This window comes from Pholcus phalangioides, unplaced genomic scaffold, assembly GCF_987345545.1.
Source record: "Pholcus phalangioides strain wild (caught in Gottingen) unplaced genomic scaffold, Ppha-v1.0 ptg000040l_1, whole genome shotgun sequence".
Classification (NCBI taxonomy): Eukaryota; Metazoa; Arthropoda; class Arachnida; order Araneae; family Pholcidae; genus Pholcus; species Pholcus phalangioides.
Genome location: NW_028301626.1, coordinates 2,461,579 through 2,478,621, shown reverse-complemented (window position 1 = coordinate 2,478,621; position 17,043 = coordinate 2,461,579). Strand labels below are relative to the sequence as shown.

The 17,043-nt window shown below is 38.6% G+C and overlaps 1 protein-coding gene across 7 annotated transcripts in view; it reads right to left on the bottom strand.

Annotated features, from left to right (window-relative positions):
- Window positions 1-17,043, bottom strand: part of LOC149065265 (ELAV-like protein 4) — a 139,994-nt gene that overhangs the window by 15,608 nt on the left and 107,343 nt on the right. For 3 of the 7 annotated variants that reach the window (XM_089254248.1, XM_089254251.1, XM_089254253.1), the window contains 3 exons: window positions 8,097-8,250; window positions 5,094-5,117; window positions 2,649-2,901 (listed from right to left, as the gene is read on the bottom strand). In XM_089254248.1, the coding sequence (XP_089110374.1) occupies window positions 2,649-2,901; window positions 5,094-5,117; window positions 8,097-8,250 (431 nt within the window). The remainder of the gene's footprint in view (window positions 1-2,648; window positions 2,902-5,093; window positions 5,118-8,096; window positions 8,251-17,043) is intronic. The other 4 variants (XM_089254249.1, XM_089254254.1, XM_089254250.1 and 1 more) reach the window with 3 other exon arrangements.

Here is a 17,043-nt window from a genome sequence, read left to right as displayed (position 1 = left end):
TGTTGTGTACTTTATTTTTTGGGGGAAAAAATTGCTTTCAAACCTTAATTAGAACTAAAATGACCTAACAAAAATTTACATAAGGAAATAGATATTTTCTGAATATTAGGCTGAGATGAACTTTGAAAGAGAAGTCATCTGGTCTCAACTGGGACTCAAACCCAGACCCTATTGCAAACCACAGGGGTGGAAAGTGACCACGTCCATTTTGGAGCAGCAAAATATAGGATTCTGAGCAGTTTTGGAGCAGATATTTGTAAATTGGAGCAATGAAATTGACTTATAAGAATATTTTTTGTTAGCCCCAAATCTTTTCAAAACAAACCATCTGCATTGTCTTTTTGTTATCAAATATATTTTCATCAGCTTGTTTTCTCTTCATAGAGTTTCAGGCTTTTGACACCTTTGTTCGACAGAGTGGATATCATAAAATTTTTCACACTAGTCTATTTAAGATGACACTTTTTGCTTACTGAGGGCTTGCTGTCTGGAACAGCAGCAGTTTAAATGGGCTAAAAGTTTAAAGTTTTTTAAAGAAGTCCAAGTTTTCAATTTTTTAGACTCAGAATGGGAGCAATTTTTTTCAAAATGGGAGAGAATTCCGGAAGAATCAACACGATGTTTGGCAATTCAACACTCGATGTTTGGCGAGATTTGCGATGACTCGTTATTTGGCGACATTGGCGATTTAACACTCGTAATTCGGCTAAGTCGCCAAACTAGAATTCGTAATTAGGCGGACTTGCTCTTTTACACGCGAAATGAATTTTTTTTTTTTTTTTTTTTTCACGAAACATCGGAATTTGACGCAATGACAATATAATATAATAATTTCTGACTTTTTTCGACTATAGTCATTTCTGCTGCTTGCAGTGCGACTTTTTTTTAAAACAAACTGATTCGTATTTGCGCTTTAAAGCTAAAAGACCATTGAAACCATCTTCAGCTGCACGATCACGGATATTATCGGGGCTTCGTGATGGAAAGCCCGATGAGGGGCCGATAGTTTAAATAAAGGGCCCCCCAGTTATCCCAATCCAATTTTCGGGTACAAAGTCGAGCGTGGAACTTGCCGGGAAAATTCGAAAACTGATTCGAAAAAAAATCACTACCTTCTCTCTAATTTAGCAAACTTTTCTGGACTTCGGGCAACTCTTTCAACGAGGCCAGATGGATTATCGGTTCGACATGCTTATAGCACTTTAAAAAAACTGTCTTGGGTAAAGTTGCGAAGGGTAAATAAAAATTAAATATTTTTGATTGAAAATTTACGCTTCAAATGTAAAAAATATCTCTAGTACTTACAAAGCGTGAAAAGCACCCCGCGAGTTTTTTCCCCCAACGCTGTACTTTATAGTGCAGTCAAACTACTTTCCAACAGAGACCACTATTTTTTCAAGATCACGAGATAGCATGACTACAGAAGATGGGAGGAAGTGGTGCTGAAAAATACAGAGGAATAAAACACGTTCTTCTCGGAAAGAATCGTTTCGTGGCAAGCAGGAACAAGCATTTTTGGGCATCTTTTCTGAAATTCCGGGCATACTGAGGCAAAATTCAATATTTTGGTTATTTGGCGCAGAAAAATACGAAAATACACTATTGATGCAGGATGGTGCAAGATGTTAATTTTGGCGCAGTACAGGACGATTGGAGCAGAGTTCCCATTACTGAAACCAGGAAAGGACGCTACCATCTACACCACTAGAGACACGATCCCGCTTTTTTTACATGATTATATTTTTACATAATGTGGTAGTGAAAGGGGTTAAACAAAGTGTTGTTTGCTTCGACATCCACACCCAAGATAAATTCTGCCAAATAAATTTGGCATTGTTGTACATCTCTTTTGCAACAGTTTGCATTTTTCAAAGACCTAATAAGCTCTGTTTGCCATACAGCTTGCTGTCATTATGGTTTGTCATAATTTTAAACATGTATCAGTCAATTTTCAGCCTCATCGATGCAAATGCATAGTAGGATATTTTGTATTCAAGTTCCAGGTTAAAATGTTTTGCCTTTAAAATCCCTTTCAGACTGAATCTGAGCTCAGGCAGAAAAATTTAATACCTCTTAGGCCATCTTTCCAGCATCAAATTGGATCAGTGTGTATTTTATTCACTTCACTATCTTTACTGCCAAAAAGATAATACACACATTAGGCGAGAATTATTTTTTGTGCAAATTGAATATGCAGAAAAGCCAAAAGGTGAATTCTCACCTTTTCAATTTGAAAGTCCCCCCCCCCCCAAATAACTTTTACAAGGAAAAAAAACGCACATAGCAATTATGCTGAGTTAAAATACTTTCAAAAATAAACCAAAAAAAATTTTACATTCAAAACCAGGATAAATTAAGCCGTTAAAGGAGTTTCTTTCATGGGCAATGTCCTAAATTTATAGATTTGTACTATTAAAGGGTCACTCAACTCTAATAAGATTCTGTGAATTATTTCTGGCACATTATGGTTTGAAAACATTAAGCAAAAAGCCAGGCAGCAAAATCTTTGTGTACAGATTTCAAAGAACGGAAAAAAAAATTTCTTTTTTTTAAAACTAAGAATATGTTTTATTCGCAAAGGACGAATAGCTAATATGTATTTTTTTTTCTGCTTTTCGAAAAAGGAGACCTCAAAAACTGGATCATACCTTGAAATTGGTGACAGGGGGATATACCTCAAGCGGTTCGCTGGATGGTGAATCGGTCCAGGAAATCGTCTCTGAGGAGACAGGTATGCTGCAAGAGGTGTGATGGCCTTGGCATTGTTACTTGGGTTGTTGGCGAACTTCACAGTGATTGGCTCAGTCGCACCTTCGGGTATAGTGTTGTGGAGATGTTTTATGGCGCGTTCGGCCTCAATGCGTTGATCAAAGCGCACAAAGCCAACTCCTTTGGACAAACCTGGAAATAAAATGGATAAAAAAAACTTTAAAAAGTTCCATGAAGCAGTTGATATATTTTAATTTTGATTGAAATTACTTGATATTTGAATAAAAATAGGGGGGGGGGGAATCAGTGCACCTACAGCTTAAATTTGGGAACTTATTGGAGTGCTGTTTTACACACAAACAAATTGAAAGCTTCAATGCAGTATAAACATTGAAAAGGCCACAAACATGCCACATTAAAGATTCTAGTCAACAATATATTAGCTACTGCCTAGCTCAATGTGCGAGGACCAAACCAATAACAGTTACGAAGACATGCTTCACGAAAAACCAAAAAGTTCTTAACCTAGATATTCAAAAACTCCCAAGAGATTAATGAGTTATTTTTTAATTAAAAACAACAAAACCTCCTACTTTTCAGAAGAAAAAAAAGATGACCCCACCCAAGTCAATCCTAAGTATGCTTATGGAAGAGTGCACAATAAATTGAAACCAAACACAATGTACAACACCACAGCGTGATAAAGTGATCTGCAGAGCACAAGTTAGGAACCGCTGTCCCAGGACAATTTTCCTTCTATGATGAACAAAATTTATTAGGGTCTAGTTACATAGCACATAAAGAAACACAGATGGGCACAAAAAACATGCATACAATGATGCAAATAAACATTTTATACCACTAATAATTTGAATTGAAATCATTATACATTACATTAATTGAAATTAATGCAAATGAATACAGGGTGTCCCAATGTGTACACAGCGTCAGATTTCTGTAAACTCTAATGCAGATAATTGAGATTAAACTTTTGGAAAGAAATCAATATGGAGTTTCTTTGTGTTACATATTGAAATACTCGTCTCAGTAATGCATCAGAATCTGCAGATATCTAACTTAAAGTACCTATTACAGCAATGTCCTTCAACTGCTAGTCTGCAGCCCAGTGCCAGTCTGAGAATTTCCCGCCTCAGACCCCAAAATATTTTAACCAATTCATTCAGCCGTCACATAAATTTAGATTTATTGAAAGTTATACTATGCCTTCACAAATCCCCCTGCCAGATCGTCACGGTAACTAAAAAATTGATATTGACATTGAAGATTTCTATGTAGGGGAGAGTAGGGCAAAACCGGGTAAGCGGGCTAAACCAGTAGTGCATTATTTCTGAATCAACTGCTGCGATCCACCCGAAAACATACTGCCCTGCAACCCTTAATGAAATTTGAAACAAGATCATGAAGTGGGTGGTTACTGTGCAATTTAAAATTTTTAGTATTTAGGAAGAAATAATATAATAAAGGATAAAAGTAAATTATCTGCCATACTCGGCTAAATGATTGAAGAATCATAAGTTTATGAGTGTATTCATTATTTTTCAAGTAACATTTAAACGCATCAGTAGAAAATTGAAAGCACCCACTGAACAAAACTGCACTATTGTTTCTTGAATGTTGTGTGGGACAAAACCGGGTGCTACTGAGTTATAGTTTAAAGCTAAATATTTTCAAAATCAACACTGGAGGACGAAAGCTCAAAGAGTTCCTCATTTAGATTACACCCAGATTTTTTTTTTCCATTTGTCAAGCATTTAATTTATGCTATCTCTATAAAGTTATTTGTCTTAGTGGTCATAAGGTCTGTGCATCATTTTATCCAGCCCACAATTATTTATATTTTTTTGCCAGTCCGCAATTTATTTCTTCGTTTACACATTTCTTCCGGTTCACGAAATTTTTCATCTACTTTCACCGTTCCACAGCTGTTAAAAAGGTTGAAGAACATTGCATTGCAGAACCCTGTATGTTCCGGTATTAAGAATATAAATCACAATCAAAGGAATAATTGCTCACATTAATCTACTAGTATTTGAAACAACCACCTACAGGGTATGGGAATGTTAGCTCGAATGTCTGATACTCGCTCTACTTACACACGAAACACATTAATACCTGACAAACATTCTACGAAAGAAACATTCGCTCGCATGCAGCTTTAAAATATATAGGAAATTTAATTTCTGCTATATACCATGTAAATGAGTGCAAATGAAAAATTAAACAGTCGTGGGAACTGCCAAACACAAAGTGATAAAAAATAAAAATTACACACAAATATATGTGCTTTGGGATACGTGTGAGGAAAAATCGTTCATGCAAAAAAAAATTAATTTGCAGTATGGCACAGTAAAGTTTTTACAGACCTGCTGAGTTAGCCGGAGTGAGACCTAGGGAAAACAAAGCGGCTTTTTAAATAAATCTGCACAAAATAAACAAAAAACTAATCGAAAAAATTAAGAAAGTTGCAAATAACAGAAATAATAATTCAAAATAATAAAAAAACTTGTATCTGAGACAGTTCCTCAGCATTCATGTCGAAAGGAATTGAAAAAGGAAAAAAAAAACCAAAATTTTAAGCAGATAAAACTGAAATTCATGCATTGAACTCATTTCTCTCGCCTCGTATGAAGAGCCTGTTCCTGTAAGCCAAGTTCAAAATACACACAATTATAAAATTAGTATTATTACTGCATTCAGCTAGAAAAGTGCTTCCCTCAAACTAGGCGGCATCACCTGGCTGGGAAGATGTTATGCACCAGGGGAACAACAGGCAGTAGGAGACACGTATATAATGATACAATAAACTTCAGATAGGCTGAATAACAATTACAGGGAAAATAACATTTTATAAATAAAACGATATTGGTGTTTCTAATATATTTATGCTACATATAATTAATTAATATTACACTGGTTGCAATTTTTGCTATTAAAACATTTTATCAACACCAGGTTATCTTTGGCCATAGTTAAACTGGGTGTCTCGAAATCTGCGAGATACTGCAGAACAATCTGGAAGATTTTGTAGAAAACACTATTATATGGGAGTTCTTACAGAAGAACAGTCAGCTAAGAGCTTGTTACAGAACAATGCAAAAGATTCTGCTTTGGGACATCCTCACGAAATAGGACAAAAAATGAAAAGTTATAAAAAAAATTATTAGGGACACTTTTACCTGATAAAAAAAGTAATCTAACCATGTTAAGAGATAGGTAAACCTGATGAGGCATTCAACTTGTTTCAGCACTTAATTTGATATTTACACTTGAAACTCAAAACACGTTCCAAATATTTTGGTACTTCATTTTCAAATTGGACAAGCACCAATACTCTGAATAATTTTTCTATTGATTGCATTTTTATTTAATTTTTGTTTCATGCTTTTCGCTCATCAATTTAATCGGGAAAGCAGATTTCTAATTCGTCTGTTTTGAGAATGTTTTGTGAGAGCATGAGTTACAAAGTATTTAGATGAAACATTTCTGCAGCTTGATGTTGCAACTAAGAAATTTGGAGATTTTGTTTACTTTTCCTCCCTTAACTTGTGATCGAAAGTTTGTTATGGTTATCCAATGCCGGGAGAAAGACATTTTTACATGTTTAGCAAAACTGATTAAGCCATGCACCTTTTCAGTACTAATAGATGTCTCTAAACAAACACACAGTAAAGTGAAATTTCTAATTAGGCCTATATATTTCTCACAAAAACAAAATAGCCAGGAGAAAGACAAAAACACTCGCCTCCTTTTTCCCGAATAAATCTAATTTGTAATTAACAATTGTAATTGATTTAAAAGGAGGTTCAAGTGATGGCTACATTCTCCTTAACCTTCTCAACACAAAATTTGATAGGTGCCAACTGGTATTGTAAGACTTGAACCAATGTTTTCCAAATGTAATGAACAAAAAAAAAGCTGGGGATGGTTTTAACCAAATAAACATTTTTGATAAAAAAATCTTTAAATTTGTAAAAAAGATGAAAGCATGCTCGACTTAAAAATATATATTATTAAAAAGAATATAGTTTTGTTCTAACATAGAAACTTAGCATTTTAAAATTTAAAAAAATGTGCTAGAGACAGCACAAATGAAAATTTGTTCAAGTAAATTAAAAAAATATATTGATGAAAAAACAGAGTGCCAACTATATAGAAATTGTAAGAAATATATATAGAAAGCGACAGAAAAAAAGTTCAGTCGCAAACATATTTAATGTAAATTGCTGGGAACACAATTTAGACAAATTTCGTGAGAATCACTCATTTATATACTTGATGCACAATGAGGTCATTATTTGAACAGGCTTACTGTGATTGAACTAGTGTGAAATTAGTGAAACTTTTCTGAGAGGCCATGTCCCAATAATGCCAATTTCTCAGGTCTTTTCCCTTTCCTACTTAACCTAGCTATAGTCTGACACTATGTAGAAACAATTTACTAGTTTCACCTACAAAGATGAACCCTTTGTCAAAATAGCATTTTTGTGGAACCTAAATGCATCCAGCTTCTGCCATCTTTCAAATTCTGAAAAAGACAAGGCATTTTTTTCCCCACATCTAAATTTAATGTTTCTTAAATGATGTGGCTAGGTTTTTTCTCTTTTGAAAGCGAGACAAGTTTGCATTCCAGCACTGAAGTTGGAAAATCACTGAAAGCCGATTTCAGCTTACAAACACTGGGAACAAACCACGGTTTCACAATGTGAAGACATGATAGCGACATGACTACAGGCTAGAGACACATTAGCCCTCTTCTCATCAGTACAAATATGTAATATTCACTCATAATTTGGAATCTAGATGACAGCAGCAACTTCACAAACACTGGATACTCACAAAGACTTAATACACACACATATCCCCAGCTCAACTCACTAATGGTAGTAAATTGCTCAATGACAATACATTGGAGTTGTGCTCGGAAGAAGCCTCCTTCTCATGGAAAGCCATTCATGGTCTCCCCAAATTTGAGGAGAGCTGATAACACTTCAGTCCAAAGCTTCAGAGATATTTTTTTACAATAAATTCACTCTAGGTGTGTGGTGCGAACAATTCTGGGCTGGAAAAGGACCTTTTGCCAAATATATCTGGCTAGAAATCCAGCTCCATGATGAGGAAGGTCATGAAACAATGCATGGTTGTAATCTTCAGCTTATTAGGGAAAAATCTGTTAATATATGAACCAGAAATTCATGGCAATTGTATCTACATAAATAGAAACACTTACAACTGAATTATAAAATACATTGTCATATCATATTAATTGGATTTGATAAGAGATCTTCTAAAGAGGATATTCATAAATTTCACACATAAATAATTACATATCAGGTAAGAATGAAGAGTCTAAAGGTTGTAAAACATACCAGTAATATTGTCACAGAGAATACGAGAGGTAATAATTCTCCCATAAGGAGTGAAAAGATTTTCCAAATCCTGCTGGGTCATAGATTTAGGTAAACCACTGACATACAGATTGGCTCCTTTGATAGCCTCGCTGCTTGGCCGTGCGTATGACACCTGCAGATGATAACAATGACAATTTCCAATACTCCATAATTGGTCAATCATGGTTCAATAGATCACAACTTGAACATTAAAATAACCATTTGACAGCATAATATGTTGGTTTCATACTTTTGGCATCATAACTCTTATTGCACAAGGATAATTTGCTGTGATCTTCTAATTTTGCCTGCCCTGACCATATGAGTGACTTAGAGTTTGTGACAGTATGGTTGAATAAATGACCATATGAATGAGTGATCAGTCACATCATGCACTTAGTCACTCATATGATAGGTAAGTACTGACTTGGGAACTCCTTTGGTCACTCTAATACGGCCACCCACTTGGTAATTTATAAGGTCACTTGTTCATTTATATTACTTTACTCTACACCAACTCCAGTCATATCACCATATAGCAATTTCCAACCAGAGGAGTTGGGTGGGAAATGAAGGCTCCATCCATCGCTCGAGACTCTGTAGGTAAAGAACTTGCTTCTAACGTTCTATGCCCAGATTTAACCCATGGACCTTGATGGTAACATTCATAGTGGAAGACTAGCATCTTGCATGGCACCACTTGGGCGCTGTTCATTTATACTGTCACTTTCAATCACTCACTTATATGGGCACTCTTTTGTTCACTCACTTGGACACTTATGTAATCATTCACTTATTACTCATACAATTGGGGCAGGCAAAATGTCAGGGGCACCATTTTTGGGGGACGAAAAGTAAGACAAAATATTGGGGCAAAGTTTGTAACTTAATTTACTTGTGGCACCCCTTTTTTCAAAGAAATATACACCATATTTTAACGTGTATAAGGGGGAACCACCCCCTTCTTGCCAAAAATTAAGTCCCAAAAATAGGAGGGGGTTTCTTATACAAGACAGTATTACAGATGTATTTTTTCAACTTTTTTCCTAGCCCAAAAAATCAGGAGGTTCCTTATGCACGTTAAAATACAGTATATTTACCAGAGCTGGACAAATCTTCAAAAATTTCTATCTGTCAGGCATACAGACATGCCAACATTGGCTTGAAGCCTGTCAGTAGTGATGAATGTTCAGCTTTGCCATGGGGGAGGGTTACCCCCTTAGGACAAAAAATAATCATATTACAATTTAAACAAAAATCACTAAATTTTTATTTTAAAATTCATTGAACATAGCACCTTATTGGCACTGGAAACTTGAGGGCTCAGGCCACGTGAGCCCTCCCCTTCCGAAACAACTTTCCGAGGACGGCGAGTCCCTTAATAACTCATGAACCCCAAAGCATAATGTGCCAAAATCTGCGACATACGTCGCAGAACAATTAGCGCTACTGCAGAAAAACTTGGAAGAAATTTAAGAAAAAGTGCAAAAAAACACTTAAATGTATAGGGGTTTTTTACCGCAGAACATTTCCAGTCAGCTGAGGGCCCGTCGCAGAACAGTGCTAAACATTCTGCTTTGTGGCTCATGAATATACATTGCACTCCCAACTTACATATGCGTCCTTGTGGGCCATATATACGGACGTCCAGCAACTCTAGACGCTCGCCCCAATCCCTGCTTTCTTCGTATTAGAGCTCGTACGACTAAGCATTCTTACCGACACAAATTCCACGAACTCGATCATCTATTATGCCGGGTCCAGACCCGCAGCGCTGAACTACTTGAACACCTGTTTTTAGCCCACAGCGTGGGGGCGGTTTCAACGGAAAACTGGTTTTACGCGTTTAGACATTCAGTAAAGCGGCGGATTTAGACCCGGCTTTACAAATTGCTTCACGCGCACAGATAAAACTAAAACACATCGGTTTCGAGATTGTCTTCTCTCGAACTCTCCCCCTTGCATATACGAATTTATTGTTATGGTAAAGTTCGACGCAATTAAATAAAATGAAAATAAGTAAAATACCGCAAGAAACGCAAAAACCCGATTTTTTTTAACCATTTCCGTAGTATTAAGAGTATCTCCCGTACCTCTAGTTTATTGCGGCCGTCCGTAAAAACTGGGGACAATCCGTACCAGTTGGCAACTCTAGGCATGAGTAACCTACATAAATAATGCATACCCAAATCAGTGTTTCATATGAATCAGTGTTCATATACGGGGCCCGGTAGCTCAGGTCGATAAGATACTCGCCTTAAAGTACCAAAGGATGTTTAGAGGTAGTCGCGAGTTCGATAGCCGGCTCGTCCTGGTCAGAAAATTTCTGACACAGGGATACAACAGAAACGGCGACATTACCGCAGAAAAAATTGATACCACAGGGAGTCCCATCAAGCTGTTAGCGCACCAACCTCTCGATGAGTATAAAAACAAGCCTGCCATTCGGAATCGGCAATAAATTGTAGTTCCCGGTCTAATTACTGCTCGTGTGCAGAAAATGACCGTGGTGCGACAAAATGCTCAAATTATTGATGGTTCAACAGCACCACTTTGTGCCCGGCAACCCGTGATGTTGAGCATCATTAACATGCATTATTTTTTACGAGGAAGTAGAAGTAAATTTTTCAAGTAGTAAATGTTCATATTTACATGGTGCCGGGCAGGGAAAGGAAGGAGGAATTAGTGCCGAGTACTATTCAGCACAGGATCGTGCACCATGGGTTTCCTACAAGGGCGAGGCTGACAAGGCTCCAGTCTGTGCCCCGAGACAATTCATTGTGTAAAACAAAAAGAAAGATAACTAACTAGGGGGCATGCCGAGAATCCTCAAAATTTCAGAAATCCAAATCTACGTAAATTTAACCAAAGAACCCACAGGTCTAAAACACTTCAGATACCTAGGTGTATTTACAGGCGGCGCAGGGGCTTTGAAGGCACACGCGGCCGGCAAGTTTGATGAATGAGTAGTCAAGATAATTGTTTTTCGTCTTCACCCATTCTATCAATGTCTGTTTAACGGAGGACTGGCGAGTGACCAAACGAGTGATAGTTTGCAAGCATATTTTTTTTGCATGAACAAAATAGACAGCAAGGGAGTGACATTAAGAGTTAGACTTCAGTTTCACTGTTTTTAAAACAGTGTGTAAGCATGGGAGTGATCTACACTGCAAGCAATTAGGTCAGTGACCTAGAATGCAAGGAACTGCATCGGTGACCACCAGAAGAGTGACCTACAGTGTGCACAAGTATGGGAGCGACTAAAAAGTGACCAAGAGAGCGAAGAACCAGGTCAGTGAGTGACCAAGAAAGTACAAGCATGAGTGATCTAGAGAGCAGAGAACCAGGTTAATTAGCCACGAAAAGAGTGCGACCAAAAGAGAAAAAGACAGAGGCATTCACGGGGTTGGGGAGGCCAATTTGAAGATGTAGTAGTCTAGAATGGGAGAAGGGCGGCAAAATTTGTGAAGCCCACTGGCGGTAAAACCATAAATCCGCCTCTGCAGACACCTCTGGGTGCCGGAGTTTCGGCCCACTGCTTCTGCCGATCTGCATACAACACCTATAATACCCGGGGCACCTCATGTCGAATGAATTCGAAAAGGTATTTCGATTTTCGTTGTTCTGAAACAGATGAATACAGTACACGAAGAGATGAGATTATATCCGCCGTCATCAGTATCAACGGAATATCGTATTAGTGTATTTCCGAGCCCATCTATTCCCGGAAAACACATTTTATAGACGACACTCCATTTCATTCACAGACGCCACTATAGCGGATCAAAGCCGCCACAAACGCCTTCGGAAACCGCTTCAATATGAGCGAGAAGCGTGAAACTACATCGAGTAATTCCTTCCCGAGAAACATCGCGATCGTGTGTGGGCGAAATCTCATTTCGAGACTTAACGCACGTCGCCGAGTAGACAGAAATAATGTTAGAGGAGAAAATTCTTTTAAAAAGCTTTCACAAAATTCCAGGAAAGCACAAATTCGCTTGATCGTTGGTCTCATTTTATGCTAGCGTATTTTCCCGGGATAATATGCGGTGAGGCCACCGATATCGCGGCTGTCGTGACATATTAATAGCACATCGGGATACGGTTTATATATACGACACACTGATCAACCGACGTATGTAGCACCGCATACGAATTTCAAAAGGCCGGGTTACTCTAATCAGGTTCGGAACTTGCGTGAGGAGGGGGGGGGGAGAGAAGGGGACCAACTAAAAAGAGCGGTCAAATTTATGGAGTAGAAAATTTCAGATGAGAACAAAAACGCCATAAGAAAATCGTAGAATTTTACAGAGGGTGGGGTAGAGCAAATCAGGTTCGCACTAATCTGACAAAATTCTAATTGCGGCTCCGATTCCAATCGACGGCGTTTAATCCGGATTCGCTGAACAATATTTTCTTAACTAGTGACGAATTTTAACACTATCCATTGAATCTCCATAACCTAAGAAAAGGGGTGTTCAACCATCACCGGTTCAACCCTTGAGAGTGCGGGACACTTCATTGATTTGTAAACATGTCGCGGGCCACTCTAGAGATATCGAACTGCGCCACAAGTGATCTGTAAAATATGCCGCTGTTCAGATGAGTTCTTTGACATCTCTGGCACAGTGTTGCGGGTCACCAAGTGATCTGTAAATTCGTCCCGGGCGCCATAAGTATGTAATCTGTAAATGTGCCGCGTTTTTATAATTATAGTTCATTTTTATAAAATTTGATTTCAGGTCACGGGCCACATCAGATGACTGCGAGGGCCACAATTGCACCGCGGGGCGTGGGTTGAACATGTAGGACCTATGAGTTGACCGTTATAAAAAAGTAGATGCGTGAAAAAATTTGTTGAAAGTTTCTTCGGTACAGGCACATATTCTGAGGGTGGGGATCAGAGCGATGGGCAATTTCAAAAGAGGAGCCCTGGGAGCAAAATATGAAAACCCGGACCACGGTTAACGCTTTTTCTGGTAAACAGCTCGCAACCTCAGATACCCGGTATTTCGGGGGGACCGCAAAAATATAAACCACACATCCCATAGTAGATCCATGTGAATTAGAGTAGTAACTTCACTGTATACTGACACACATTCGAACACACTTTGTTAAATAACGATATTTCTTACAAATGAGCTAAAACGTTTTATTCCTATGAAACGTTGAGCTTAAAACTGCGTGGCTTTCATTTGTCCAATCCAAACACCAAAATGCAGGGGCGGATCGAGACGATCTCTATTCGTACGAGAATTATTTTTTGGTGGCTCGTATTCGCACCTTGAAGTTGGAAACCACAGAAACCCAACTTTAGCCGACCACCACTGCGGTGACGGTGAGCCAGGCTCTGTTGCTTACGTGATAGAGGCTCATTGACTCAGAGGTTGGGTCATGCCGGAGAAAATTGAGTTAGAGGGAAAAAAAATTGTAAACTTAAAGGACCCCTAGTCATGTATGTGCATTTAGATACAATTTCAAAAGGTACACAGGGAGTTTGGAGCTCCTACTTCAGGATGACTAGAGGACCCTTTGACAATATGCATTCAGATACGAGACTCAAAGTAACATATACAAGTATATATACGGACAAGTGCAAAACTACAACAGGGGCCCGGCATGGGACCTAAAGGACCTTCAGGCAAAAACGAAAAAATCAGGTTCCGTAGAGAGCGGCCAGAATTTTTTTTTATAATTTTATTTTCTTCAATAAACTTTTTCCAACCTGTCATCTGATTTCGCGCCCTACTAGAGCGGCGCGCCGTGTGGCCGCACGGCCCAAGCGCCACCGTTGGCAAAATATTCCAAGCAATGATATTTCAATACGAATACGATGCTCTTTAAACAGAGATGACTCAACCCTAGGTATATAACGGTGAATATAAATTATTCAATGGACTAAAAAAAAAATCGATCAATCGAAACAGAACTAGCTGTGCGTCAGTCATCTCCATTTGCTTTAATCGTATCCCTTCTATAATGAAAATTCACGCCAGATCCGTTAGAGGGAGACACGTTCGCGACGTGGGAAAAACGTGCAGGAGAGTTCTAGCGCGTCGGAAAGCCGGACGAGAAAAAGCCTTCCAATGTCATATATAAAAGGAAAAGGCAAAAACTCCATTACGGAAATCTGTGGAATGGTTTCTCCGATGCGGACATGTCTCATAACCGATTTCCGATACAGCAGTAAGAGGACAATGCACAATAGGCCGTGACATTAGGACAAACGACCTATACGTCCGTCCATCACATCAGAAAGAAAAAAATCGAAGGGTGAGGGCTACTGCCGTTGATAGCTCCTAAAAAAAAACAAAAATCGCTATACCCTCGAGTCTCAAATAGATATTTACATGCAGTATATACAGAATAATTCACTATTTCTACAACCAATGTGAAAACGAAATTCAATACGCTAACATTCAAAAGTAAAATACACTAGAAAAAAATTCGTGTATATAACGCACAGTATTGTGTATACCCGTAAATAAATTCCGTATAATGACCATCCACACAGGACGATATCGATATATCGGACCATTAAAATCGATGAGGGGGAAAAAAGTCGAACAAATGTCTAATGGTCAAATATGTGCTGACAAACGAATGTATATAGTCTTCCGATATTCGAGACATGGGCTGCATTCGGTGGCGCACGAAATATTTAATTCTCTGTGCATTAAAGTAGAATACAGAAAATATCGGGTCGAGAAAATTTACCAACAGTTCGCCAAAAAGTGAGCGATGACCGAGCCACTGAGTAACGGAAGTCATCAAGCGAGTGACCAAGTTATTGCGAGTTGCCAATTGAGTGAGTGAAGTGGATGAGCAAGTGTGAGTCAAAAGCGGAATAGGAGAGGTGGGGGGGGGGGGATCTCCCGTTCCTCAAAAAATTATTAGACTAAGCACAAAAAAGTGGAGATAAAAAATAGCCACCCCTTCCCCGTTCACTATAGACACCCTCAGTGACCTATAATGCATTGCCACTCGCTCGTTCAACTGCTGAAGTCAATCGCTTGCTGACTATCTCGGTCTCTCGATGACGAAGTGTTGAATTTTCCAGTGGATATTTTCCTTTCGGATGAACTGTTGTCAGTGAATTTTCCATAAATCAGTAAATATGGTAATAATGACATCTTTGAAGGACTATTCAGTGCTGGCTCTGATGATCAATAGCAATTCAGATACGTACACGAATTTTCGGGAGAAGGACGCGTTAAAATTCACAATTGGCGCATCCCCAGGTACACTTTTACTCGGTAGGGGCCCAGGTGGTTACAATGGAGCAGTATTTCTCAAAGTGGGCGATGGAATGGTCCAGGGCGGCGATAGAAGCTACGGATATAGCATAGGATCCTATGGGTTTGCTTGAGTTGGGCGGGGGAACAAAGAAGTTTGGGAACTATGCGGTAGAGTAACACCAATAACCCTTTTAGACCCTTAGTTGCTTTTCCTCACTATATAATTTTTGTTTTGACCTCAGCGAGTAGTCTTCACTTTAAAAAAATCGCGCAAGTTTTGAGTTAGAAATACGGTGAATATGAACTTTGCGGCCTTTGATCAGAGGTCAGCACTTAAAGTTGCACTTCCGGGGGGGGGGGGGTGTTAAGTACCTCCGGGAAAAGCTGATTACTTAAAATCCAGGAAAAACAAACTATGCGAAGATGAATATACCCTGCATATATAAGCTTGGCTAAAAAAAACTGAGAAATGTTTCTTCACAAAAAAAAAAAAACCGATTTAACGCATTTTTTAGTATCATCTAAGACAGCGGTTTTCGAGACCGGTGTTCCGTGTTAACTCCCAGGGGCTCCGCGGCCGCTCGAGGGGGGAAACCAGTAAAAAAATTAATACTTTTGAATAATAAAAATAAGTCTAATTATGATCAATAAATAAAAAATAGGTATACGGGGCTCCGTCATAGAAATTATAAACCGGAAAGGGTTCCGTGGGTCAAAAAGGTTGAGAGCCTTAGAGTCTGACTTTGAAAATTTAAAAAAAAATGCTCGGGTCTGCAAGGAGTATAGTAACGTCACTAACCTTTGCTAGCTCAAAGGAATCGTGGAATTTCCAAGAGGGTAATGAAAGAATATTAATCGGAATTCAAAAAAATAAAGATACACCATAATAATCGGAGGAGACCAGATTCCGTAGACACAAAATATGAAAAGCCAGATATTTTTCATCTACGACCAGGTTTCACGATCGTAAGACAATTTTTTCTCCTGGGAAAACTCAAATTACCTGGGACACTAGTTCGGGGTCACTCAAACTGGCATCTGGTTAACCTAACTATCATGCATGGCTTTACTGTTGGCGTATCTACATTTTATTTAATTTCAGTCGTCGTTCCCAGGCATTACGGAAAAACACAGGTAAATATGCACGAGGATGTAAAACTAGTGTGAGGGTACGAATATAGTGCACGCTGCTTTGATTCTGCGAGCTGGAGCCGTTACAGATTGGTTAAAAACCTGAATATCGGGCTCTAACCAATCAGCAACGGCACCGTCTCGCAAAATCGGAAACCAGGGTACGAACAAAGTACACGGTAAATGGATGACTCCACTCGTTCTGAAACTCTAGTCAGCATTGGTTCTCCCGTTACAACATACCCCCTGGGTCGTAATAAGAATAAATAAATCGGAAACTAAAATAGCTGTGTAAAAACAAAATTTAACCACACATCATTATCCTCGACGGGACACCCTTGCCAAAGTTTGACTACAGTACGATGTGTAAGTCGTGCGAGCCTCATCGTGAGGATTCAGGTTCGAACACGATACTGACATAACACGAAAATTCAAGCACATGAACCATCTTTACTTCAAAATATAAAAGACAGATGGCATCACCAGCAAGAACACCGAACAAGCACAATTCTGACAACAAATATATTAACGTCACACATACACTTAGAACACACATT